The following is a 22,191-nucleotide window of genomic DNA, read 5'->3' as shown; positions in this document are numbered from 1 at the left end:
GCTACAAAATTGACATAACATTCCTAGAGTTCTGTGTGAAAATGAAATTAACAATACAGAATTAATAATTGTAAGCAGCACTTTGAAGGAATAGTCTAAGATTGAAAACTCTACCCTTATTGGACTAAAAAATATAGGAAACAGAAAAAGTCAAAATCTTAAGCAAAAGCTTTTTAAATAGTAGCTTTTGTTTGGATGGCTAAAATCTAGGGATGCATATATAATGTTGAAAAAAATTAGTTTGGATAATTTTTGCCAAATTGATGGATTAATTGTTGCATACATTTGAACATTAATATTAACATAATTAACCAAGTAGTCTTTAGTTTGGTCTTGAAGTTCATCAAGACTAAGGTAGTCAAAAAGGCAACAAAATCTCATTCCAGATAGAAATGTTGCAGAGTGTGTTAGTTTCCTAGGGCTGCCATAACAAATTACAATAAAAGGGATGGCTTAAAACAACAGTAATTTGTTCTCTCATAGTTCTGGAGACTATAAGTCCAAAATCAAGGTGTCAACAGAGCCATACAGTATTCCCTCTGAAGGCTCTGGTGAAGTATTCTTCATTGCGTCCTCTAGCTTCTGGTGGTTGCTAGCAATCCTTGGTGTTCTTGGCTGGTGGCAGTATAAAGACAATCTCTGTCTCCTTTTTCACATTGCACTTTTCTCTGTATATCTTCGTCCCCAAATCTTCCTTTCCCTATAAGAACACCAGTCACTGGATTTAAGGCCCACCCTATCCTGTATGATCTCATCTTAACTTGATTACATCTGTAAAACCTTATTTACAAAGGATATCACTTTCCCAAGTCCTAAGTGAACATGAATTTTTCACTATTCCTCTCAGTACATAGAGATATTGTACATAAAGAAAGTGTCAGGACATTAAGCTATGTGTTTGCAAGGCTTTGTAGCTCAGATTTCACATTGAAGATGGAGAGGAACATACAAAGGTATTGTCAAGAAACAAGTTGGTCAGCAGGTTGGGAATAAGTAAGCAGGAAAAAAGACTAATGGCAAGATGACAGATTAGGCTATTAAGTGGGAGTTAGTGTAGAGGAGTTTTCAAGGATGATCCTAAATTTCTGTGCAGCACGGTGTCATTCCCTAGTCAAGTAATACTAGGTAGGGGGAGGCAGGGAGACTAAGGACAACATGATGAGTTTCTTTATAGAATATGACTTTTTAATTAATTTTAATTTTTTTATATACACATAATTTTCAAAGTCAAATACTATCAAGAGAGTACAAATCTAAACACACATGTGCACAAAACACATACATATACAAAAAGCCACCACTTACCTCCCATCTCACTTCCCTGAAATTCTTTTTTTTCCCCCCCCACTGTGTCCAAATTTTTTTTTTAACATCTTTATTGGAGTATAATTGCTTTACAATGGTGTGTTAGTTCTGCTTTATAACAAAGTGAATCAGTTATACGTATACATATGTTCCCATATATCTTCCCTCTTGCGTCTCCCTCCCTCCCTCCCACCCTCCCTATCCCACCCCTCCAGGCCGTCACAAAGCACCGAGCTAATCTCCCTGTGCTATGAGGCTGCTTCCCACTAGCTATCTATTTTACGTTTGGTAGTGTATATATGTCCATGCCACTCTCTCGCTTTGTCACAGCTTACCATTCCCCCTCCCCATATCCTCAAGTCCATTCTCTAGTAGGTCTGTGTCTTTATTCCCATCTTACCCCTAGATTCTTCATGACCTTTTTTTTTTTTCTTAGCTTCCATATATATGTGTTAGCATACGGTATTTGTTTTTCTCTTTCTGACTTACTTCACTCTGTGTGACAGGCTCTAGGTCCAACCACCTCACTACAATTAACTCAATTTTGTTTCTATTTATGGCTGAGTAATATTCCATTGTATATATGTGCCACATCCTCTTTATCCATTCATCTGCTAATGGACACATAGGTTGCTTCCATGTCCTGGCTATTGTAAATAGAGTTGCAATGAACATTTTGGTACATGACTCTTTTTGAATTATGGTTTTCTCAGGGTATATGCCCAGTGGTGGGATTGCTGAGTCGTATGGTACTTCTATTTTTAGTTTTTTAAGGAACCTCCATACTGTTCTCCATAGTGGCTGTATCAATTTACATTCTCACCAGCAGTGCAAGAGTGTTCCCTTTTCTCCACACCCTCTCCAGCATTTATTGTTTCTAGATTTTTTGATGATGGCCATTCTGACTGGTGTGAGATGATATCTCATTGTAGTTTTGATTTGCATTTCGCTAATGATTAATGATGTTGAGCATTCTTTCATGTGTTTGTTGGCAATCTGTATATCTTCTTTGGAGAAATGTCTATTTAGGTCTTCTGCCCATTTTTGGATTGGGTTGTTTGTTTTTTTGTTATTTAGCTACATGAGCTACTTGTAAATATCAGAGAGTAATCCTTTGTCAGCTGCTTCATTTGCAAATATTTTCTCCCATTCTGAGGGATGTCTTTTGGTCTTGTTTATGGTTTCCTTTGCTGTGCAAAAGCTTTTAAGTTTCTTAGGTCCCATTTGTTTATTTTTGTGTCTATTTCCATTTCTCTAGGAGGTGGGTCAAAAAGGATCTTGCTGTGATTTATGTCATAGAATGTTCTGCCTATGTTTTTCTCCAAGAGTTTGATAGTTTCTGGCCTTACATTTAGGTCTTTAATCCATTTTGAGTTTATTTTTGTGTATGGTGTTAAGGAGTGTTCTAATTTCATACTTTTACATGTACCTGTCCAGTTTTCCCAACACCACTTACTGAAGAGGCTGTCTTTTCTCCACTGTATATTCTTGCCTCCTTTATCAAAAATAAGGTGACCATTTGTGCGTGGGTTTATCTCTGGGCTTTCTATCCTGTTCCGTTGATCTATATTTCTGTTTTTGTGCCAGTACCATACTGTCTTGATTACTGTAGCTTTGTAGTATAGTCTGAAGTCAGGGAGCCTGATTCCTCTAGCTCCATTTTTCATTCTCAAGATTGCTTTGGCTATTCGGGGTCTTTTGTGTTTCCATACAAATTGCAAAAATTTTTGTTCTAGTTCTGTGAAAAATGCCAGTGGTAGTTTGATAGGGATTGCATTGAATCTGTAGATTGCTTTGGGTAGTAGAGTCATTTTCACAATGTTGATTTTTCCAATCCAAGAACATGGTATATCTCTCCATTTATTTGTATCATCTTTAATTTTTTTCATCAGTATCTTATAATTTTCTGCATACAGATCTTTTGTCTCCTTAGGTAGCTTTTTCCTAGATATTTTATTCTTTTTGTTGCAATGGTAAATGGGAGTGTTTTCTTAATTTCACTTTCAGATTTTTCATCATTAGTATATAGGAATACCAGAGATTTCTGTGCATTAATTTTCTATCCTGCTACTTGACCAAATTCATTGATTAGCTCTAGCAGTTTTCTGGTAGCGTCTTTAGAATTCTTTATGTATAGTATCATGTCATCTGCAAACAGTGACAGCTGTAGTTCTTCTTTTCCGATTTGCATTCCTTTTATTTCTTTTTCTTCTCTTATTGCTGTGGCTAAAACTTCCAAAACTATGTTGAATAAGAGTGGTGAGAGTGGGCAACCTTGGCTTGTTCCTGATCTTAGTGGAAATGGTTTCAGTTTTTCACCATTGAGGACGATGTTGGCTGTGAGTTTGTCATATATGGCCTTTATTATGTTGAGGAAAGTTCCCTCTATGCCTACTTTCTGCAGGTTTTTTTTATCATAAATGGGTGTTGAATTTTGTCAAAAGCTTTCTCTGCATCGATTGAGATGATCATATGGTTTTTCTCCTTCAATTGGTTAATATGGTGAATCACGTTGATTAATTTGCGTATAATGAGAATCCTTGCATTCCTGGAAAAAAACCCACTTGATCATGTTGTATGATCCTTTTAATGTGCTGTTGGATTCTGTTTGCTAGTATTTTGTTGAGGATTTTTGCATCTATATTCATCAGTGATATTGGCCTGCAGTTTTCTTTCTTTGTGACATCTTTGTCTGGTTTTGATATCAGGGTGATTGTGGCCTCATAGAATGAGTGTGGGAGTGTTCCTCTCTCTGCTATATTTTGGAAGAGTTTGAGAAGGATAGGTGTTAGCTCTTCTCTAAACGTTTGATAGAATTCGCCTGTGAAGCCAACTGGTCCTGGGCTTTTGTTTGTTGGAAGATTTTTAATCACAGTTTCAATTTCAGTGCTTGTGATTGGTCTGTTCATATTTTCTGTTTCTTCTTTGTTTAGTCTCGGCAGGTTGTGCATTTCTGAGAATTTGTCCATTTCTTCCAGGTTGTCCATTTTATTGGCATAGAGTTGCTTGTAGTAATCTCTCATGATCCTTTGTATTTCTGCGGTGTCAGTTGTTACTTCTGCTTTTTCATTTTTAATTCTATTGATTTTTTTTTTTTTTTTTGCGGTACGTGGGCCTCTCACTGCTCTCACTGTTGTGGCCTCTCCCATTGTGGAGCACAGGCTCTGGACACGCAGGCTCAGCAGCCATGGCTCACACACCCAGCCGCTCCGCAGCATGTGGGATCTTCCCAAACTGGGGCACGAACCTGTGTCCCCTGCATCGGCAGATGGACTCTCAACCACTGCGCCACCAGGGAAGCCCCTAATTCTATTGATTTGAGTCTTCTCCCTTTTTTTCTTGATGAGTCTGGCTAATGGTTTATCCATTTTGTTTATCTTCTCAAAGAACCAGCTTTTAGTTTTACTGATCTTTGCTATTGTTTCCTTAATTTCTTTTTCATTTATTTCTGATCTGATATTTATGATTTCTTTCCTTCTGCTAACTTTGGTGGTTTTTTGTTCTTCTTTCTCTAATTGATTTAGGTGCAAGGTTAGGTTGTTTATTTGAGATGTTTCCTGTTTCTTAAGGTAGGATTGTATTGCTGTAAACTTCCCTCTTAGAACTGCTTTTGCTGCATCCCATAGGTTTTGGGTCATCGTGTTTTCATTGTCTTTTATTTCTAGGAATTTTTTGATTTCCTCTTTGATGTCTTCAGCGATCTCTTGCTTATTAAATAGTGTATTATTTCACCTCCATGTGTTTGTATTTTTTACAGATCTTTTCCTGTAATTGATATCTAGTCTCATAGCGTTGTGGTCAGAAAAGATACTTGATATGATTTCAATTTTCTTAAATTTACCAAGGCTTGAATTGTGACTAAAGATACGATCTATCCTGGAGAATGCTTCATGAGCACTTGAGAAGAAAGTGTAACCTGCTCGTTTTGGATGGAATGTCCTATAAATATCAATTAAGTCCATCTTGCTTAATGTATTTTTTAAAGCTTGTGTTTGTTTATTTATTTTCATTTTGGATGATCTGTCCATTGGTGAAAGTGGGGTGGTTAAAGTCCCCTACTATGATTGTGTTACTGTCGATTTCCCCTTTTATGGCTGTTAGCATTTGCCTTACATATTGAGGTGCTCCTATGTTGGGTGCATAAATATTTACAATTGTTATATCTTCTTGGATCAATCCCTTGATCATTATGTAGTATCCTTCTTTGTCTCTTGTACTAGTCTCTATTTTAAAGTCTATTTTGTCTGATATGAGAATTGCTACTCCAGCTTTCTTTTGATTGCCATTTGCATGGAATATCTTTCTCCATCCCCTCACTTTCAGTCTGTATGTGTCTCTAGGTCTGAAGTGGGTCTCTTGTAGACAGCATATATACGGGTCTTGTATTTGTATCCATTCAGCCAGTCTGTGTCTTTTGTTGGGAGCATTTAATCCATTTGTATTTAAGGTAATTATCAATATGTAAATTCCTATTCTCATTTTCTTAATTGTTTTGGGTTTGTTATTGTAGGTCTTTTCCTTCTCTTGTGTTTCTTGCATAGAGAAGTTCCTTTAACATTTATTGTAAAGCTGGTTTGGTGATGCTGAACTCTCTCAGCTTTTGCTTGTCTGTAAAGGTTTTAATTTCTCCATCAAATTTGAATGAGATCCTTTCTGGGTAGTGTAATCTTTGTTGTAGGTTCTTCTACTTCATCACTTTAAATATGTCCTGCCACTCCCTTCTGGCTTGCAGAGTTTCTGCTGAAAGATCAGCTGTTAACCTTATGGGGATTCCCTTGTGTGTTATTTGTTGTTTTTCCCTTGCTGATTTAATATGTTTTCTTTGCATTTAATTTTTGATAGTTTGATTTATATGTGTCTTGGCGTGTTTCTCCTTGGATTTATCCTGTATGGGACTCTCTCTGCTTCCTGGAGTTGATTAACTATTTCCTTTCCCATATTAGGGAAGTTTTCAACTATAATCTCTTCAAATATTTTCTCAGTCCCTTTCTTTTTCTCTTCTTCTTCTGGGACCCCTATAATTTGAATGTTGGTGCGTTTAATTTGTCCCAGAGGTCTCTGAGACTGTCCTCAGTTCTTTTCATTCTATTTCTTTATTCTGCTCTGCAGTAGTTATTTCCACTATTTTATCTTCCAGGTCACTTATCCATTCTTCTGCCTCAGTTATTCTACTATTCATCCCTTCTAGAGAATTTTTAATTTCATTTATTGTGTTGTTCATCATTGCTTGTTTCCTCTTTAGTTCTTCTAGGTCCTTGTTAAATGTTTCTTGCATTTTCTCTCTTCTATTTCCAAGATTTTGGATCATCTTTACTATCATTATTCTGAATTCTTTTTCAGGTAGACTGCCTATTTCCTCTTCATTTGTTATGTCTGGTGGATGTTTACCTTGCTCCTTCATCTGCTGTGTGTTTCTCTGTCTTCTCATTTTGCCTATCTTACTGTGTTTGGGGTCTCCTTTTCACAGGCTGCAGGTTCATAGTTCCCGTTGCTTTTGGTGTCTGTCCCCAGTGGCTAAAGTTGGTTCAGTGGCTTGTGTAGGCTTCCTGGTGGAGGGGACTAGTGCGTGTGTTCTGGTGGATGAGGCTGGATCTTGTCTTTCTGGTGGGCAGGTCCATGTCTGGTGGTGTGTTTGGGGGTGTCTGTGGCCTTATTATGATTTTAGGCAGCCTCTCTGCTAATGGATGGGGCTGTGTTCCTGTCTTGCTAGTTGTTTGGCATAGGGTGTCCAGCACTGTAGCTTTCTGGTCGTTGAGTGAAGCTGGGTCTTGGTGTTGAGATGGAGATCTCTGGGAGACTTTCGCCATTTGATATTACGTGGAGCTGGGAGGTCTCTTGTGGACCAGTGTGCTGAAGTTGGCTCTCCCACCTCAGAGGCACAGCACTGACTCCTGGCTGGAGCACCAAGAGCCTTTCATCCACATGGCTCCGAATAAAAGGGAGAAAAAAAATAGAAAGAAAGAAAGAAAGAGAGAGAGAGAGAGAGAGAGAGAGAGAGAGAGGGAGGGAGGGAGGAAGGAAGGATGAAAGGGGATAAAATAAAATAAAGTAGGATAAAATAAAGTCATTAAAATAAAAAATGACTAATATGAAAAAAGTTTAAAAAGTAAAAAAAAAAAAAAAGAACGGACAGACAGAATCCCAGGACAAATAGTGAAAGCAAAGCTATACAGACAAAATCTCACACAGAAGCATACACATACACACTCACAAAAAGAGAAAAAGGGAAGAAAAAAAAATATATATATATATATGTATATATAGTTGCTCCCAAAGTCCACCTCCTCAATTTGGGATTATTTGTTGTCTATTCAGGTATTCCACAGATGCAGGGTACATCAAGTTGATTGTGGAAGTTTAATCTGCTGCTCCTGAGGCTGCTGGGAGAAATTTCCCTTTCTCTTCTTTGTTAGCACAGCTCCCGGGGTTCAGGTTTGGATTTGGCCCCGCCTCTGCGTGTAGGTCTCCTGAGGGGTCTGGTCTTCGCTCAGACAGGACGGGGTTAAAGGAGCAGCTGCTTTAGGGGCTCTGGCTCACTCAGGCCGGGGGGGAGGGAGGGTATGCGGGGCGAGTCTGCGGCGGCAGAGGCCAGCGTGACGTTGCACCAGCCTAATGCGTGCGGTGCGTTCTCCCGGGGAAGTTGTCCCTGGATCCCGGGACCCTGGCAGTGGCGGGCTGCACAGGCTCCCGGAAGGGGAGGTGTGGAGAGTCCCTGAAATTCTTAATTTCAACCCTTTTAGCCATTACTTCTGGTATTTTCTCTTATTTAAACTTATCCTATGTCTTGCTGTTATATTATATGAGGATTTTAACTCTCTTCTTTCCCTTCCTTTCTCTTAACACCCATCCTTCCACTATAATCATCTCAAAATCACATTCAGTGTTACCATTATTATGACTATGTAAATAATTCCACAAATGATCCAAGTAGTCATTTTCAATGGTAATATTTCCTTTTGTATGGCTTTCTATTTTTCTAGGATTTTATTAATTACCTGGTAAATAAATTTGCTTACTTATTTTTAAAGCTATGGTAAGTGTTTCCACCCACTCCAACAGTTTGGTTTCATAATTTCAATTCAGATTATGGACAATGGTCCATAATTTATCGGATAATTTATCATTCTTATTTTTAAGAATGAGAATAAGAATTCTATTCTTATTTTCTTTGAATCATCTCTGTTTCCTCTGCTCTCCACCTCTGATCTGTACCAAATTTTTTATAAGCCTGTTTCATTCTTCTTGCTATTGTTATGGGATTTACCTCTACTAGCACCTTGAAAATTCAGGAGAAAAAGTGACCAAATCCCTGAATTAGAAAAGGCATAGGGTTTCCCTGGTGGCGCAGTGGTTGAGAGTCTGCCTGCCAATGCCGGGGACACGGGTTCGTGCCCCAGTCCGGGAAGATCCCACATGCCGCGGAGTGGCTGGGCACGTGAGCCATGGCCGCTGAGCCTGTGCGTCCGGAGCCTGTGCTCCTCAATGGGAGAGGCCACAGCAGTGAGAGGCCCGTGTACCGCAAAAAAAAAAAAAAAAAAAAGAAAGAAAAGAAAAGGCATAAAACCCAGAATACAGATAATGACAACTTTGAGGGAAGGTGGGACACCTGTTCTAAACTAAAAGATAGAGGTTAAGGATTTATGTGGATGTAGTTAAATTTCCAGATGGTGGTTAGGGAAGATCAGGAAGCTGAAGGACTGTCCATTTAAGGGCTTCTATTTCTGTTGGAAAATTAGAATGGAATTTATCTGTTCTGTGCATGTGGCAGGATTGACTCTGGATCTTGTAGGAGAGTAACAAAGTGACTGCTTAGGAACAAGTGGTCAAAGAAACCTGGATGGTAATAAATGGAAAACACCACCATCTCCTCAATGTCAGGCTCCTTATGCAAAGGAGCTTCCCAAATTATCAGAAAACCACACCAGGCCCAAGATGCTCACTTCTGCAGCTGATTTTTCCCAATATCTCAAAAAAGTAGGTTATCTACCTACTAATAAATTCCCATGTAAGCTATTAGGAAGATAAAATCATTTCCATGTTATCTATGAATTATATGGTTTAAAATTATTGCTTAATGTAGTTAATATGATATTAATAATATAGTATTTAAAATTATCACTTCATTTGTACCAATAACTGATTTTCCCCTAGAGATTTGTGTTCATTGAGTTCTATAAATTCTTTTTCATTGGAATATATCATATTCCAATTAAACAAGGGAAATGGTTAAGTTCCAAAGTAAATTCGTCAATTCATTTGTGAGTGTGATTCAAATTTACTTTTTTTTTTCATTTTTGCCTTCTCTTTTAACCACTGAGCTATTCTTACTTATACATGACAATAAGGATACTGATGATATTTATTATCCTTCTTTGAAAAACCCTTTGCAATTTGGAACTATAGCCAACATTTTACCAATTTTATGGTTTGCAACTCTACCCACAATTATACTTATTTCTACTGTGTAATGAACTAATTTTTCTGCCACTTCTTTTCTAAGAATACCAAGTCTACAGTAAGGAGTTTTAAAATGTGCTCCATTGCATTCTCAGATAGAGAAAGCTTTTTGCTAACCCAAGATGGAAGGAGAATTCTGACAAATAAGTTGAGAAAACTCACATGAAATCTTGCATCCCCTTAATGAAAAGAAAGGAATGAATATTTACCTCAAGAAAGCAATAGTTTCTTTTATAGCTCACTATTTAATTTAAATAATAAGACAATATATAAACTAAGAATCTGATTTTTTAAATTATTTTAATTGTAGGCCATGGCACAGAAGGAAGATATGGAAGAAAGAATCACGACCCTTGAGAAGCGTTACCTCAGTGCTCAGAGAGAATCTACCTCCATACATGACATGAATGACAAACTAGAAAATGAGTTAGCAAATAAAGAGGCCATCCTACGGCAGGTTCAGTATCTCTATCTTGGTTTTGTTGTGGTCTGTGTGTTCTCACCATTCTCACAAAACATGGAGTAAATAAAATATGGTATTCTTTGGTAATCAATCATCTCTAAAATTTATAACCAAGCTAACTAAACAGATGCGATTTTCAGTGTGTAATCTAGAAATCTATCTTAATAATAATAAAAATAATGACTAATATTTACTTTGGATCTAGACATGAACCAGAAACTGTGCTAAACAGTTTACATGTATTACCTCACTTAAATCCAACCACCACCTGTAAGTACAATTATTATACTGTAAAGTATAATAATTAGTATACAATTATTATACTGAGGAGTAAAGTAAGTACAATTATTATACTGAGGAAACTAAGGTTCAGAGACATGAATCCTCTCCTAAGGTCACACATATGGTAATTTCAGAGCCAATAATGGAAACCTAGGTCTATTCGGCTCTAGAGGAGGAGTGGGCAAACTATGGCCCATGTGCCAAAACTATGGCTCTGCTTTATAAATAAAGGTTTATTGAAACATAGACATATCCATTCATTTAATCATTGTCTATGACTGCTTTTGTGCTACAACAGTAAAATTTAATAGTTGGAACAGAGACTTTACGATACACAAAGCCTAAAATAATTACCATCTGGCCTTCACAGGAAAAGTCTTCCAACTTCATCTCTAGAGCCTGGACTCTCAATCATTATGCTACATTCCCTCTCCTACTCCAGCTAATGTTACATTTTCAGTATGTTGCTATTACGGTGTATCTGAAGTCTTAGTACTAAGTTGTATTCCATTTGTCCAGGTTAATACTCACTATTAACTTCTTTTCTTTTTGCTGCCGTCAGTAAAAGGTTTTCTTTTTTTAATGTGCTGAATTTATTAAGGATTATGGATAAGTAATATATGAAAACATGAGAACAATAATCTCTTTGCACAGTAGGTATGGTAGTAGTAGCTTATTTTAACTCTAGAAGAGTGGCTTGAAGCCCACAGCCCCTGGTGACTGGTGTTTGCTATCCTAACTGTGACAATTTAAGTGTCTCTTTTTTCGTCCCTATTTCAGATGGAAGAGAAGAATAGACAGTTACAAGAGCGTCTTGAGCTAGCTGAGCAAAAGTTGCAGCAAACTATGAGAAAAGCTGAGACCTTACCTGAAGTAGAGGCTGAACTGGCTCAGAGAATTGCAGCCCTGACAAAGGTACTGCAATAAAACAGTTGGTCAACTTAGATATACTTATAGAAATGACTAGTAATCAAAATGGAATATATGAAGATTTTCTTTAGGCTTTATGAAGATTAAGTTTATTTAATCTTTACTCTATTGGTCTGTTATTTAGATGAATTTTTATGTTACACATATTTATGTTGAAATGAATGACTGATATATGATGATTCCTTTGCCTATTTAAACATTAACAAAAACGAACAAAATATCACATCCTTAGAGTTAATTTTCCATGGTTATATTTGCACATATGGATATACATGAGACATAATAATTTAGTAAGCTCAACATAAATTGTACAGTATTAGAAATGTAGGAGATATCATAAGCAGTTGATTCCTTTCTGACTATGGTATGAAAAAATTTTGTTAGAAGTTAGATTTGTAGAAGTCTAAAGCCATTAAATAGTCAGAAAGTGATTTTAATAGTTGTAATTTCTTCTGAACCAATTAAAATCAATAATATTCTGAAGAATGTTCAAAATTAACTGTTATGTTATGGACATTAGATTCTGCAATTATATGCATATTTTAGAACTTAGTAACCATTATAATGCTAAAACGACTATTCTTACCTTTCACAGTCAAATGGAATGGCATTGCTTGAAAGTCACATGTCACTAGAATAAAAGTACAAATTTTGTCACTAAAAGCATGTTTGACTTTTAATATCAATTCAAAAATTTACACACATTTTAGATGTTCACACAGTCATTACCATGTGCTGTTTTCCACACCACTGCAGTAAACGGGTCAGATAGATACATGAACTGCAAGTTATAAATTCTGGCATTAGGGATTATCCAAAACAATTGATGCAACAAAATAAAAGTAGCCACATATAGTTACTTTTGGAAAAGTAAATAATTAAAGAGGAACAGTAAGCTGTTGCCTATTAGTTAAAATAGGGTAGTTAAACAGGTAGTGAAAAGACAAACAGTTGACAAAGCAGAAAGTATTGGTATAGTTTGTTGTAGAGTATTGGACTAACTAGCTGAATGAAACTTTAGTCTGATTAGGGTGATACAATCTGGATCCTTCCATAGTCACAGACCATGCCATAAACCACTCTGGAAATTTCAGAGATGTGTGATTTCTAAAATAAATATAAACTTATTTAATTTTAGAAATATTATTGAAATTATATAAGAAGTGCAAACATAGTAGTAGTAGTATGCTATTTTTTCTTGCAAACACATTTAAAATTACTATAATATGGATTAAGATATGTATACTTAGGCTTTTCATTTGAGGAATATAAAGAAATTTTATAAAGAGTTATCTTATTGAACTGAACTATTTTAGGGGGAGTTAGGCAAGTGGCTAAATAATAAAAGTAACTTTTGTAATATTTTAGTGTAAAATAATCAATAGTGTCATAAGTAAACTACAAGAAAGTCTGGAATCTCTCCCCCAAAAACACAATTTAAAATTCAGCAAAAAATTGCCCCAAATTAACCTCTGATGGATTGAGAATAAAGCATAATTTAAAATATAATACTTGACATATGAGGCTTTAAAAATTCCTAAGAATCCTTAATTTAGAATGTAAAACAAAACAACTTAAAATAGGCGTCTCATCTGTTTTTCCCTCTATTTTATTTTACTGAGGTCATATTTGATACATATATTCACTTATGCACCCAAAGTAACTTCCTCAGTTCACTCCTACCTGATAATATATTGCTAAAATTCCACTTCATCTGGAATTAAAAGAGAATAGAAAGGGAATTAAAAGGGAATAGACCCCTTTGATTTCCTCACTTTTCAGGAGTTTTACCTCTCTTAAAAAGTATGAAAATGTTAGAATTCACTCTGCTTGTCCTTTTTACTGCTTTCTCTCCTGACTGGCTCTGTATCAACATTATTTCAGATATACAGTTTGTAGATTATCGCCATATTTAATTCATTATTCACACGCCTCTGGTGCTGAGATTTTATTTTCAGTGTACTCCCTCTGCTTGTAACCCTTTTATAACATTTGAAGATCTGTCTTTCATTTGCTCTCCCAAGCTTTATGGCTAAAAAGATTTTTGACCATTTTCTTATCTCTGTTCTCAAGACCTTTAGGGACTGTCTCTAAAACCGGTTTTAGTTATTCATTACTTCAATTCCAATTTGTTTTCAATGTCTTATTATTGATCTCCATAGTCTTTTCTACGTCATAATGTTTTTGACTTCTCACTAATTTATGATTTATGCTTAGTTTAGGCTCCCTGTCCTATATTTTGAATGATATTGTTAACAATCCTTCATATATTTTAATTGGCCTATAAGTATTTTTTCTGCTTTTATTATCTGCCACTATTGTTTTCTTCTCTTTGGCCCTCCTCTCTTTAAATTTGATTGCTTCTCCATTTCCAGATATATTCACATTCTTCTCAAAACTATTTCTGCCTATAAAAGAAAACTGTAAAGTTTTCTTCTAAAACTTTAGCTCGTTTGAAAATTGCCTTGTCACATTAAAGAGTGAAACCAAGATAAGCCCTATATCCCATCAAGGAGTCAAAATATAGAAGATTGTTCTTATGTGACTATAGTATTTACACCAGTTGCTTAAATTGCAGTCTTCATAAGGTTAAGGTGAACATAAATCAATAGTGGTTGCAAATTGATCCAGTGTTTGTTTAGAGATGATGTCTGAATTTATTCTTTGGTTGATAAGAATATCTTTTTTTTTGCCAGTGTGGGGTGTGTGTGTGTAAAAATAGGTAGCTAAAGCTCATTTAAGGCTTTTAGAAAGTAAGAAGTATTGAATAATGGCTAGGGATAAAATTTAAAATTTGGCTTTGGTGAGTGTATATACAATTAAATAATAACATTTTGGGATCCCAGTCTTATGATTTATGATGTTTACTTCTTTAATTAAAATGCATATTCCTCAGCAAGGACATAATTCATCTTGAATTCCATAAGGTATTTCATTCATTTTTAGTACCAATAAAAAGTATCAACAATAACAGTGATTTAAACATGACAGAATTCTCGTTTAATCTCTGAAGTGAATTTTCACAATGTTTGGTGTGTTTTCAGTAGTTAAGATGGAAACAGCTAGAAGTTTTAAGGACCTACTGACTTACTTGTATATTTGAATAAACAGTTTTGGAAATTGAAATGTTCATGCCTTGACTGCCTTGAGTCAGTCACCAGATTAATTGTCATAACATTAACTGCTTGTTAAAATGTACTTTTGAGAGATTACAGATATGTTTAAGAATTTAAAATACATAATTTCAGCAACATTTTGAACCATTTACTATATTCTTAATTGAATTATAAATTTTAAAAAATATTATAAAATCATTTTGTGGCATTTGAAGACTATGGTAGCATTCTGTGTTGCTTCTGGTTGAGGAGAGAAATTGGTTATTTGTTATTTCTTCATTATTTTCCTGATTTATGAAATAAGAATATCAGAAGGAAAATCTTTCAAAATGTAAATGTTGAGTTATTTGCATAAGCACAGCCATTAAATGTTAAATGTTTATTTTATAGATTAAGTTGGAATTTCTTGCATAAAATAGTACATATGCATATGAACCAATACATGAATAGGTTACTATTTCTTTTCAGGTACTGCATGATATATTTATATATAGTCCTATATTTGCATAAAGTACATTTCACTGTTTTAGAATAAACTTATAAAATGTAATAGAATATGCTCTGTAGTTAAATTTTGTTATCCTGACATAGGGTACTTTGGCTGTTGTGATTATTTAACTTGTAATTATGATTAAAATGTTGATGTAACTTTACATGTAATCTGTGCATAACATACTAATACAATTCAGCTATCAGCAATGTCACATGTGTTGAACACTCTGCATCTGTGGTAACCTGACATTCACCTCCAAGACATGTAACTAACCTTGGCGCTGGGCAAACATTAGCTCACAAAAGGCACTGTGCTGCCTATTCACTTTAGGGCACTATTTTGTTTCCATAGCAACAAATCAATGCAGAATCAGTTTTAGAGTGGTCCCTAGTATCATTCAGGAGAATTCACAATAAGTTTTCTTGTCCTCACAGCATTATTTTCACTTTATTTGAGGACTTCTAATCATTTTCATTTAAAATGTCGAATTAAGCCTATGTCTAAGAATAGGCGCTGAGGTTCTACACCTACAGCCATAGTTTGTATTCAGAGACCAGAAGTCATTTAGTAAGTTTGCCAGTGCTGCTGAGGAAACAATCCTGCTTGAATTGGAGAATACTCATAATAATTAACCCCGTGGCTTAGCTTTTTCTCTGATTTCTACAGAGCTGGGTTTATAATAAATTTTGTTCCAAATTTATTTCACCTGAGTCATTGGCTTGGCCTACTCCTCAATATTGAGGTACTTTGTTTCCATTATTTTTAAGTAATATAAACAAACAAACAACCCAAAATATAAAACTTTTAACAATCTATCAGAGACATATTCTAGTGTTTGGTTTCCCATAATTCCAATTATTACATGACTCTTTCAGAGTTGCTTTAATTCATTCTGTAGTGGTCTTTCATTGCCAGCCATCACTAACCTTCCATACCTTAGGTTGGTAGCTTTTTATTTGAGCATATCATTATTTTTCACTTATAACCATCAACTTCATCATGTTCACCAGATATCAGTATAGTTCTTTCCACATAAAATTCTATTAAAGTATTAAATTTGCTGTCACATTTTTCTTTTAAGCATTCTGTGCTATGTTCTGTTCAGTGTCAGTGCCTTTAGTTCTGATTTTTCAATTTTGTCCCTCTCCTTTTCCTTGACTCGTTAGTCTGATCCAACCTCTTCTACCTCATCTGATGATTATCAATATGTTATGGAAGCTAAACTACAAGAAATGATCTCCATACGTAGGAAGGTAGTCCTACTGGACTTTACTTTCTATTGCTAAATAGAATTCATCTAAGTTTTTCTTTTCATTTGTAAAAATTATGTTACTTTTATTTATTGATAATCGACCATCTGTGCAGTTCAGTGCTTCAGGAGCTTAAGATTGGACAATGGCAGGTTTGTGTTCAAACCATGCACAGTCTGCATGTTACATTTGGCTGATTTCATTGCTCATAAATAACTCCGATGTTTTGCTGATGCTTGGATGTAACAGGCCTTTGTAGCTGACACATTTCAAGCAATGCTGTTCAGCTGCCTGTTTAAAAAAAGTTTATTTTTTGAAAACTACATTTGCGGTTGGTAGTAGCTTGCTTTACATTTTATTTCAGTTTATTTAGAGGAAAAGTGTTAACCATATCTTACATGTCAGGTGCATTCTTCATATTTCTTAACAGGCTGAAGAAAGACATGGAAACATTGAAGAACGTATGAGGCATCTAGAAGGTCAACTTGAAGAGAAAAATCAAGAACTTCAAAGAGTATGTATTTTAAGACCATCCCTCTCAAGCATCAGTTTATGGATTTATATTCTGCATATAAGAACTGAATGTCTTTCTTGATTATAGGTTATATTTAAAATGATATGGATATGCCCTGTGCATTAAAAAAAGTTTCTGCCAATTTAATCAAAACAGACATAAAATTAAATCCAGTTTTAAAACTAGAAAAAACAAACCCAAATATTTTAAGTGATTTTTATGTTAAATTTATTTATTTATTTTTTGAATGTAAGGCTAGGCAAAGAGAGAAAATGAATGAGGAGCACAACAAAAGATTATCCGATACTGTGGATAGACTTCTGACTGAATCCAATGAACGCTTACAGCTACACTTAAAGGAACGAATGGCTGCTCTAGAAGAGAAGGTAAAAGGACCCGTAGAATCACATGATTATCAGCTATGTTCTTGCGATCATGTTTGTTTTACACTCTGCTACAATCATTGCATTGTTCAGATGATCCATTTACTTTCCTTAATTTAAAAAAAGCCTGATATATTCTTAAAAGTGAACAAATAGTTTCTGTAAAAATATGTAAGATCAATTTTTAAATGAATAAAAAATGTTACATGGTATATAAATCTTACATATTAGCATGATCATATAAGACAAAGGTATTAAAACATGTTGCACTTTTGTGATGAAAATATTTCATTTGTCTTTCATGTGGTATGCAAAAACGAAGAGTAAGACAAAAATTAGTATTTTGGAGTGTGTGGGGAGGCTTGCTTTGAACCATACAAATGTTTCAAGTAACTGAATCTACTGCTAGTCTAAAAGCCAAAATGTGAGTGAGTTTATATCACCAATAGCACTAGTGTCAGTCCCACCACAGAGTTTAGAAATGCAAAACTTTCAGCTGCATTGTTTCCAAAAAAGTGTTTCTGTACAATCTACAATTTCATTCACAGTTAATATGTCTGATTAATAGTTGGTGACTACCTGACCAGCAAGAGCTAGTGAGCTGGTTGCCAATTCCAGAGTATAAAAAAAGGTAGGGACTAAAACCTATGTGGAGAAATCATTTTGGAAATTTAGATGGAATGCCAATCGCTACCTAAGCTAGACATTTTCCCCTGCTCCATACAATAAACCAAAATAGGAAAAATGTTTCAATGAAATGTTAAAGTAGTTTGATTAATTTACCCATTAAGAAGTCATAAGGCATGCCTTCTTCCCATTCAGCACCAAATGCATGCCAATAACCACACTCGTGTTTTAATTTAACTCTATAAATGTGAAAAGAATACATTATTTTAAATCATGCTTTGTAATACTATAAGAAAAGCATAAAGCTTTTACAACAGTAATACTTTTACGGCAAGGATTTTTTTCAAATCTATGATGCAAGTTATTTCCACATCATGATATGTAACATTAGTTTTTAAAAAAGCTAATATTTTGTTTTTATTTATCTAATAATTTAAACATTATTAGAAATTGTTAATTATGTATTTGAAATAAAGATCCAGAAATTGAACTTTTAAAAAAATCTGATCTTACAATTTCTTCTTTCTTCAGATAGTAAAAATGAGTTTATCTGAATTATTCTCTATGATAGCTTTGGCTAATATTTTACTTTTTATTCACTTTTTCTCATTTGAAAAGTAACCTAATTATTTCAAATTTTAAAAAGACTGGGAAGAGGCAGTCAGAAATAGCTTAAAAGTTAATATTTATCTTATTTGTCAATCCAAGTGTTACAAAATGACATTTCCTATTTAAATTATGTATTTCTAAAAATGTTAAGGTGTCTTGTTTAAAGATTCCATTGAAACTTGGTTTCCATGGAAACAAAGAAATAGATGCACCAGGGAAGGAATCAAAGAAGATTCTTGAGTGATAAAAAATTAATCTACACATTTAATTATTTTCTGTTTTATTTATTATTTATCTGTTTTTTTTTTCTTTTCTGTAGAATGTTTTAATTCAAGAATCAGAAACTTTCAGAAAGAATCTGGAAGAATCTTTACATGACAAGGTATTATGGAAGCTTACATTTTGCCCAGTTTTCTATTTCACATTGGTGAATATTTTGTTATAAAATAAATTTGATAATAAATAATTTTAGGATGTTATCTTTTAAAAATATTTTAACTTTTATATTATACATACAGAAAAGTGTACATATATAGGGAGAGCTTGATGAATTTTTACAAACCAAACACACTGAAAATCAACATCCTGGAAGCCCCACTTAGCATATAATCACTACTCTTATCCTAAAGGATAATCACTAGCTTAACTTCTAACAGAAAAAAAATGGTTTTGACTTTTTTCATGCTTTATATAAATGGGATAAAAATGTATGCACTGATTTGTGTCTAGTTTGAGATATTATTTTAGCAGAAATGTATTAAATACCTACTGTGCATAAAATTGTGCTGTTATATTTGCAAACATGAACTTAGTTCTAAAGTACCTGAAAAGCCTAATTGAGGAGAGAAAACACAAAACAATGAGTTGTAGAGTCACAGATGCCAAGTGTCAAATGAATGAAAGATAGTAAGAACTACAGGTAGGATAGATCAATATACATTGCTGCTATAAAGAAGGCTTCAGAATGCTTTAAGATAGGACTGTTTTGCAAGGCTTTCAAATACAGTGCCTGTGCCATGATTGCAAGTACTTAGAGTGGGGAGGAGGTGAGTAGTGACTTTGATATCTTAAATAATAATGGACATAACAGTTTGGCTGGAATCAGTTATTCTTATTGTAGGATATGTGACAGACTAGGCAGATAAGGACCAGATTATAAAATGTTAAAAGCTGTAATTGCTAATGTGTCTTCCTCCTTCCTTAACATGTAAAATTCTTGTTAGCAATTTTGTCTTATTTCATTTTGTTCAGCATCAGTAAATGAAATAATATAAAATCACTAACTTAAGAAGTGACTTATAGATGTATATTAAACAAAAGATGGAAGGAATGGAAACAGAGAAAGGAGGGAGAGAGGGAGTAATAGAAGGAAGGAAGGAAGGGAGGAAGAGAGGGAGGAAGGGAGGGAAGGAAGGAGGGAAGGGAAGGAGATCTGGCAACAGTATGTCATTTGGAAGGTATTGGAAAAGATGAGAGAATAAAGATAAGAAAGAACAATTGTACATTTAACTGAATTGAATACTACATATTATGATGTTAATTTAAAAAATAACTATTTAGTCCCACGGTCAGGATGTACACACCCTTAAACCCAGAAAATATAGGTGTATTAGAGCAATACAATATGGTGCCTAGAAGATAGCATCTAATTCTTTCTAAAGTAGTTCAGAAAGTCTACAGTGAAGAAGATAACATTTCATCAGGCTCTCGAAGACACATTTGATCTTAACAAATAAAGAATGGTAGGGAAGAAGATGATAACTATGCAATAGCACAGAGAAAACAAAGATGGTTGATTTGCTGAATCACCAGAAGTTTGCTGTGACTGGTTGTGTTTAAAGAACTAGGGTGTAAACAGATTGTGAATTCGGGACTTAATCCTGCTATGGAATGTTATGTTATCCAAAGCTCTGTGTGCTTCTGGCAAGATCCCCAGAACCCACTCCCCAACCTCCTACCCAAGCCTGTAGCTCCAAAAGTCTGCCCAGGCAACCCGCAGTACTAATCATTCCATGCTTTGCATTCCTGTTCATGTCAATCACTAGAGGCAGCAAATCCCAGGTCATACCTCATTTCTGAATATCATTCCATACAGCTGAGCACATGTCCTCATCTAACCACATCTCCTATAACTCCTCAAATTTTCACTCGATTATATTTAACTCACAGTCCATTATTAGTAAATATCCTTCATATACTCAACCTCTTCTTTTCATGTTTCTCTTCATTATTTTGATCTCTATAATTTGAAGTTCCTAGGACTGTCCTTGGATTTCTTCTCTATGTTCGGTCCCTGGTGAGTTCATGGATTTAAATACCATCTGTAAATTAAGAATTTGCAAATTTAGATCACCTACTATACTTCCTCTTCCCTGAGGGAGTACATATATTCAAGAGTCAACCCAGTATCTCTATTTGGACACATGGTCATCTCAGTCTTAACAAGTAATCCCCCAACCCCCCAAACACCACCACCACCTAACCTAATCACCACCAGCAGCAGTCTTGTCAGTAAATCACAACTTCTTTTTCTTAACTACGCAGGCTAAAAACTTTGGAGCTGTTCTTAACCTCTTTCTTTATCACACACCCCATAGCCAGTCCAAGAGCAAATTCTCTTAATTCTATCTTCAAAATACAACCAATATCCTTGCCATTCTCTTTCTATGTCCAAGCCATAATTCTCTTGCCTGCTTTTGGAAGAACATAATAATTTTTTATCTTCTCTACTTCCTAATCCCATTCATCAGTCCATTTCACAGCCATCAGAATGATCAGGTCACTTCTCTGCTCAGAAATCCTCCAGTCATTTCCTATCTCACTCAGAGTAAAAGTCAAACGCTTTAAAAGTAATTTGTAGGCCTTCCCTGGTGGCGCAGTGGTTGAGAGTCCGCCTGCCGATGCAGGGGACGCGGGTTCGTGCCCCGGTCCAGGAAGATCCCACATGCCGCGGAGCGGCTGGGCCTGTGAGCCATGGCCGCTGAGCCTGCGCATCCGGAGCCTGTGCTCCGCAACGGGAGAGGCCACAACAGTGAGAGGCTCGCGTATTGCAAAAAATAAATAAATAAATAAAATAAAACAAAATGATACATCTAGCAGAGGAATGTGTGGGAAAGAGATTGAAGGTAGCAATACATCGTGGAAGCTGGTAAAATAATTCAGGAAAAAGGTAAAAACGTGTGTAATGTAGGATGGTGGTAGAAAGAATTTTAAAAAGAGCAGATAAGAGAAACATTGCAAAGGCCACATTGACAAAAAATTGTGGTGAGAAAAGAAGTATGAGTCCAGTAAAATGTCCAGCATTGGCCACATGAAGGGGGAAAAATAACAGCAATAGAAATCTGGAAGGACACATTTATAATGTTATAAAATTTATAATTACAAAAACAAAATTAAGTCCTTACATGAATATTTAATTAAGGGCTATAAGATCACCCTCATCTTCATAAATTTGCAGACTGAAACTGTTAATGCCAATCTGAGAAAATTATCAGATGCATAAATTATTGTACCAATATCGAGCTAATAATTTTAACTCATATCAAGTGATAATTTTTTTCTCATCCTTTTAATTTAATCTTCCTTCTCTTTCACCCATGTGTCCTTCGACCATTATAGGATGGTTGAAATCCTCTACTTACTGTAGAAATAAGACCTTTTCTTTATTTTTTAAACTGCTATACTTTCTACTCAGATTTTGAAGTGATGTATACATAGCTGGTCATGACCTTAGTTTTCCCATATATTTAGAAAAACTTAGCA

At 35.1% G+C, this 22,191-nt stretch overlaps 1 protein-coding gene across 13 annotated transcripts in view; it reads left to right on the top strand.

Moving 5' to 3' along the window:
- Positions 1–22,191, top strand: part of PPFIA2 (PTPRF interacting protein alpha 2) — a gene marked incomplete at its 5' end in the record, with an annotated part of 476,541 nt that overhangs the window by 355,008 nt on the left and 99,342 nt on the right. For all 13 annotated transcript variants that reach the window (XM_082850009.1, XM_082850006.1, XM_082850004.1 and 10 more), the window contains 5 exons: positions 10,073–10,219; positions 11,288–11,422; positions 16,727–16,810; positions 17,065–17,196; positions 18,749–18,811. In XM_082850009.1, the coding sequence (XP_082706135.1) occupies positions 10,073–10,219; positions 11,288–11,422; positions 16,727–16,810; positions 17,065–17,196; positions 18,749–18,811 (561 nt within the window). The remainder of the gene's footprint in view (positions 1–10,072; positions 10,220–11,287; positions 11,423–16,726; positions 16,811–17,064; positions 17,197–18,748; positions 18,812–22,191) is intronic.

The sequence above is a fragment of the Leucopleurus acutus genome, assembly GCF_964270905.1.
Source record: "Leucopleurus acutus genome assembly, chromosome: 11".
NCBI lineage: Eukaryota > Metazoa > Chordata > Mammalia > Artiodactyla > Delphinidae > Leucopleurus > Leucopleurus acutus.
The sequence above is the reverse complement of the archived record's forward strand: the minus strand, read 5'-3'. Positions and strand labels throughout refer to the sequence as shown.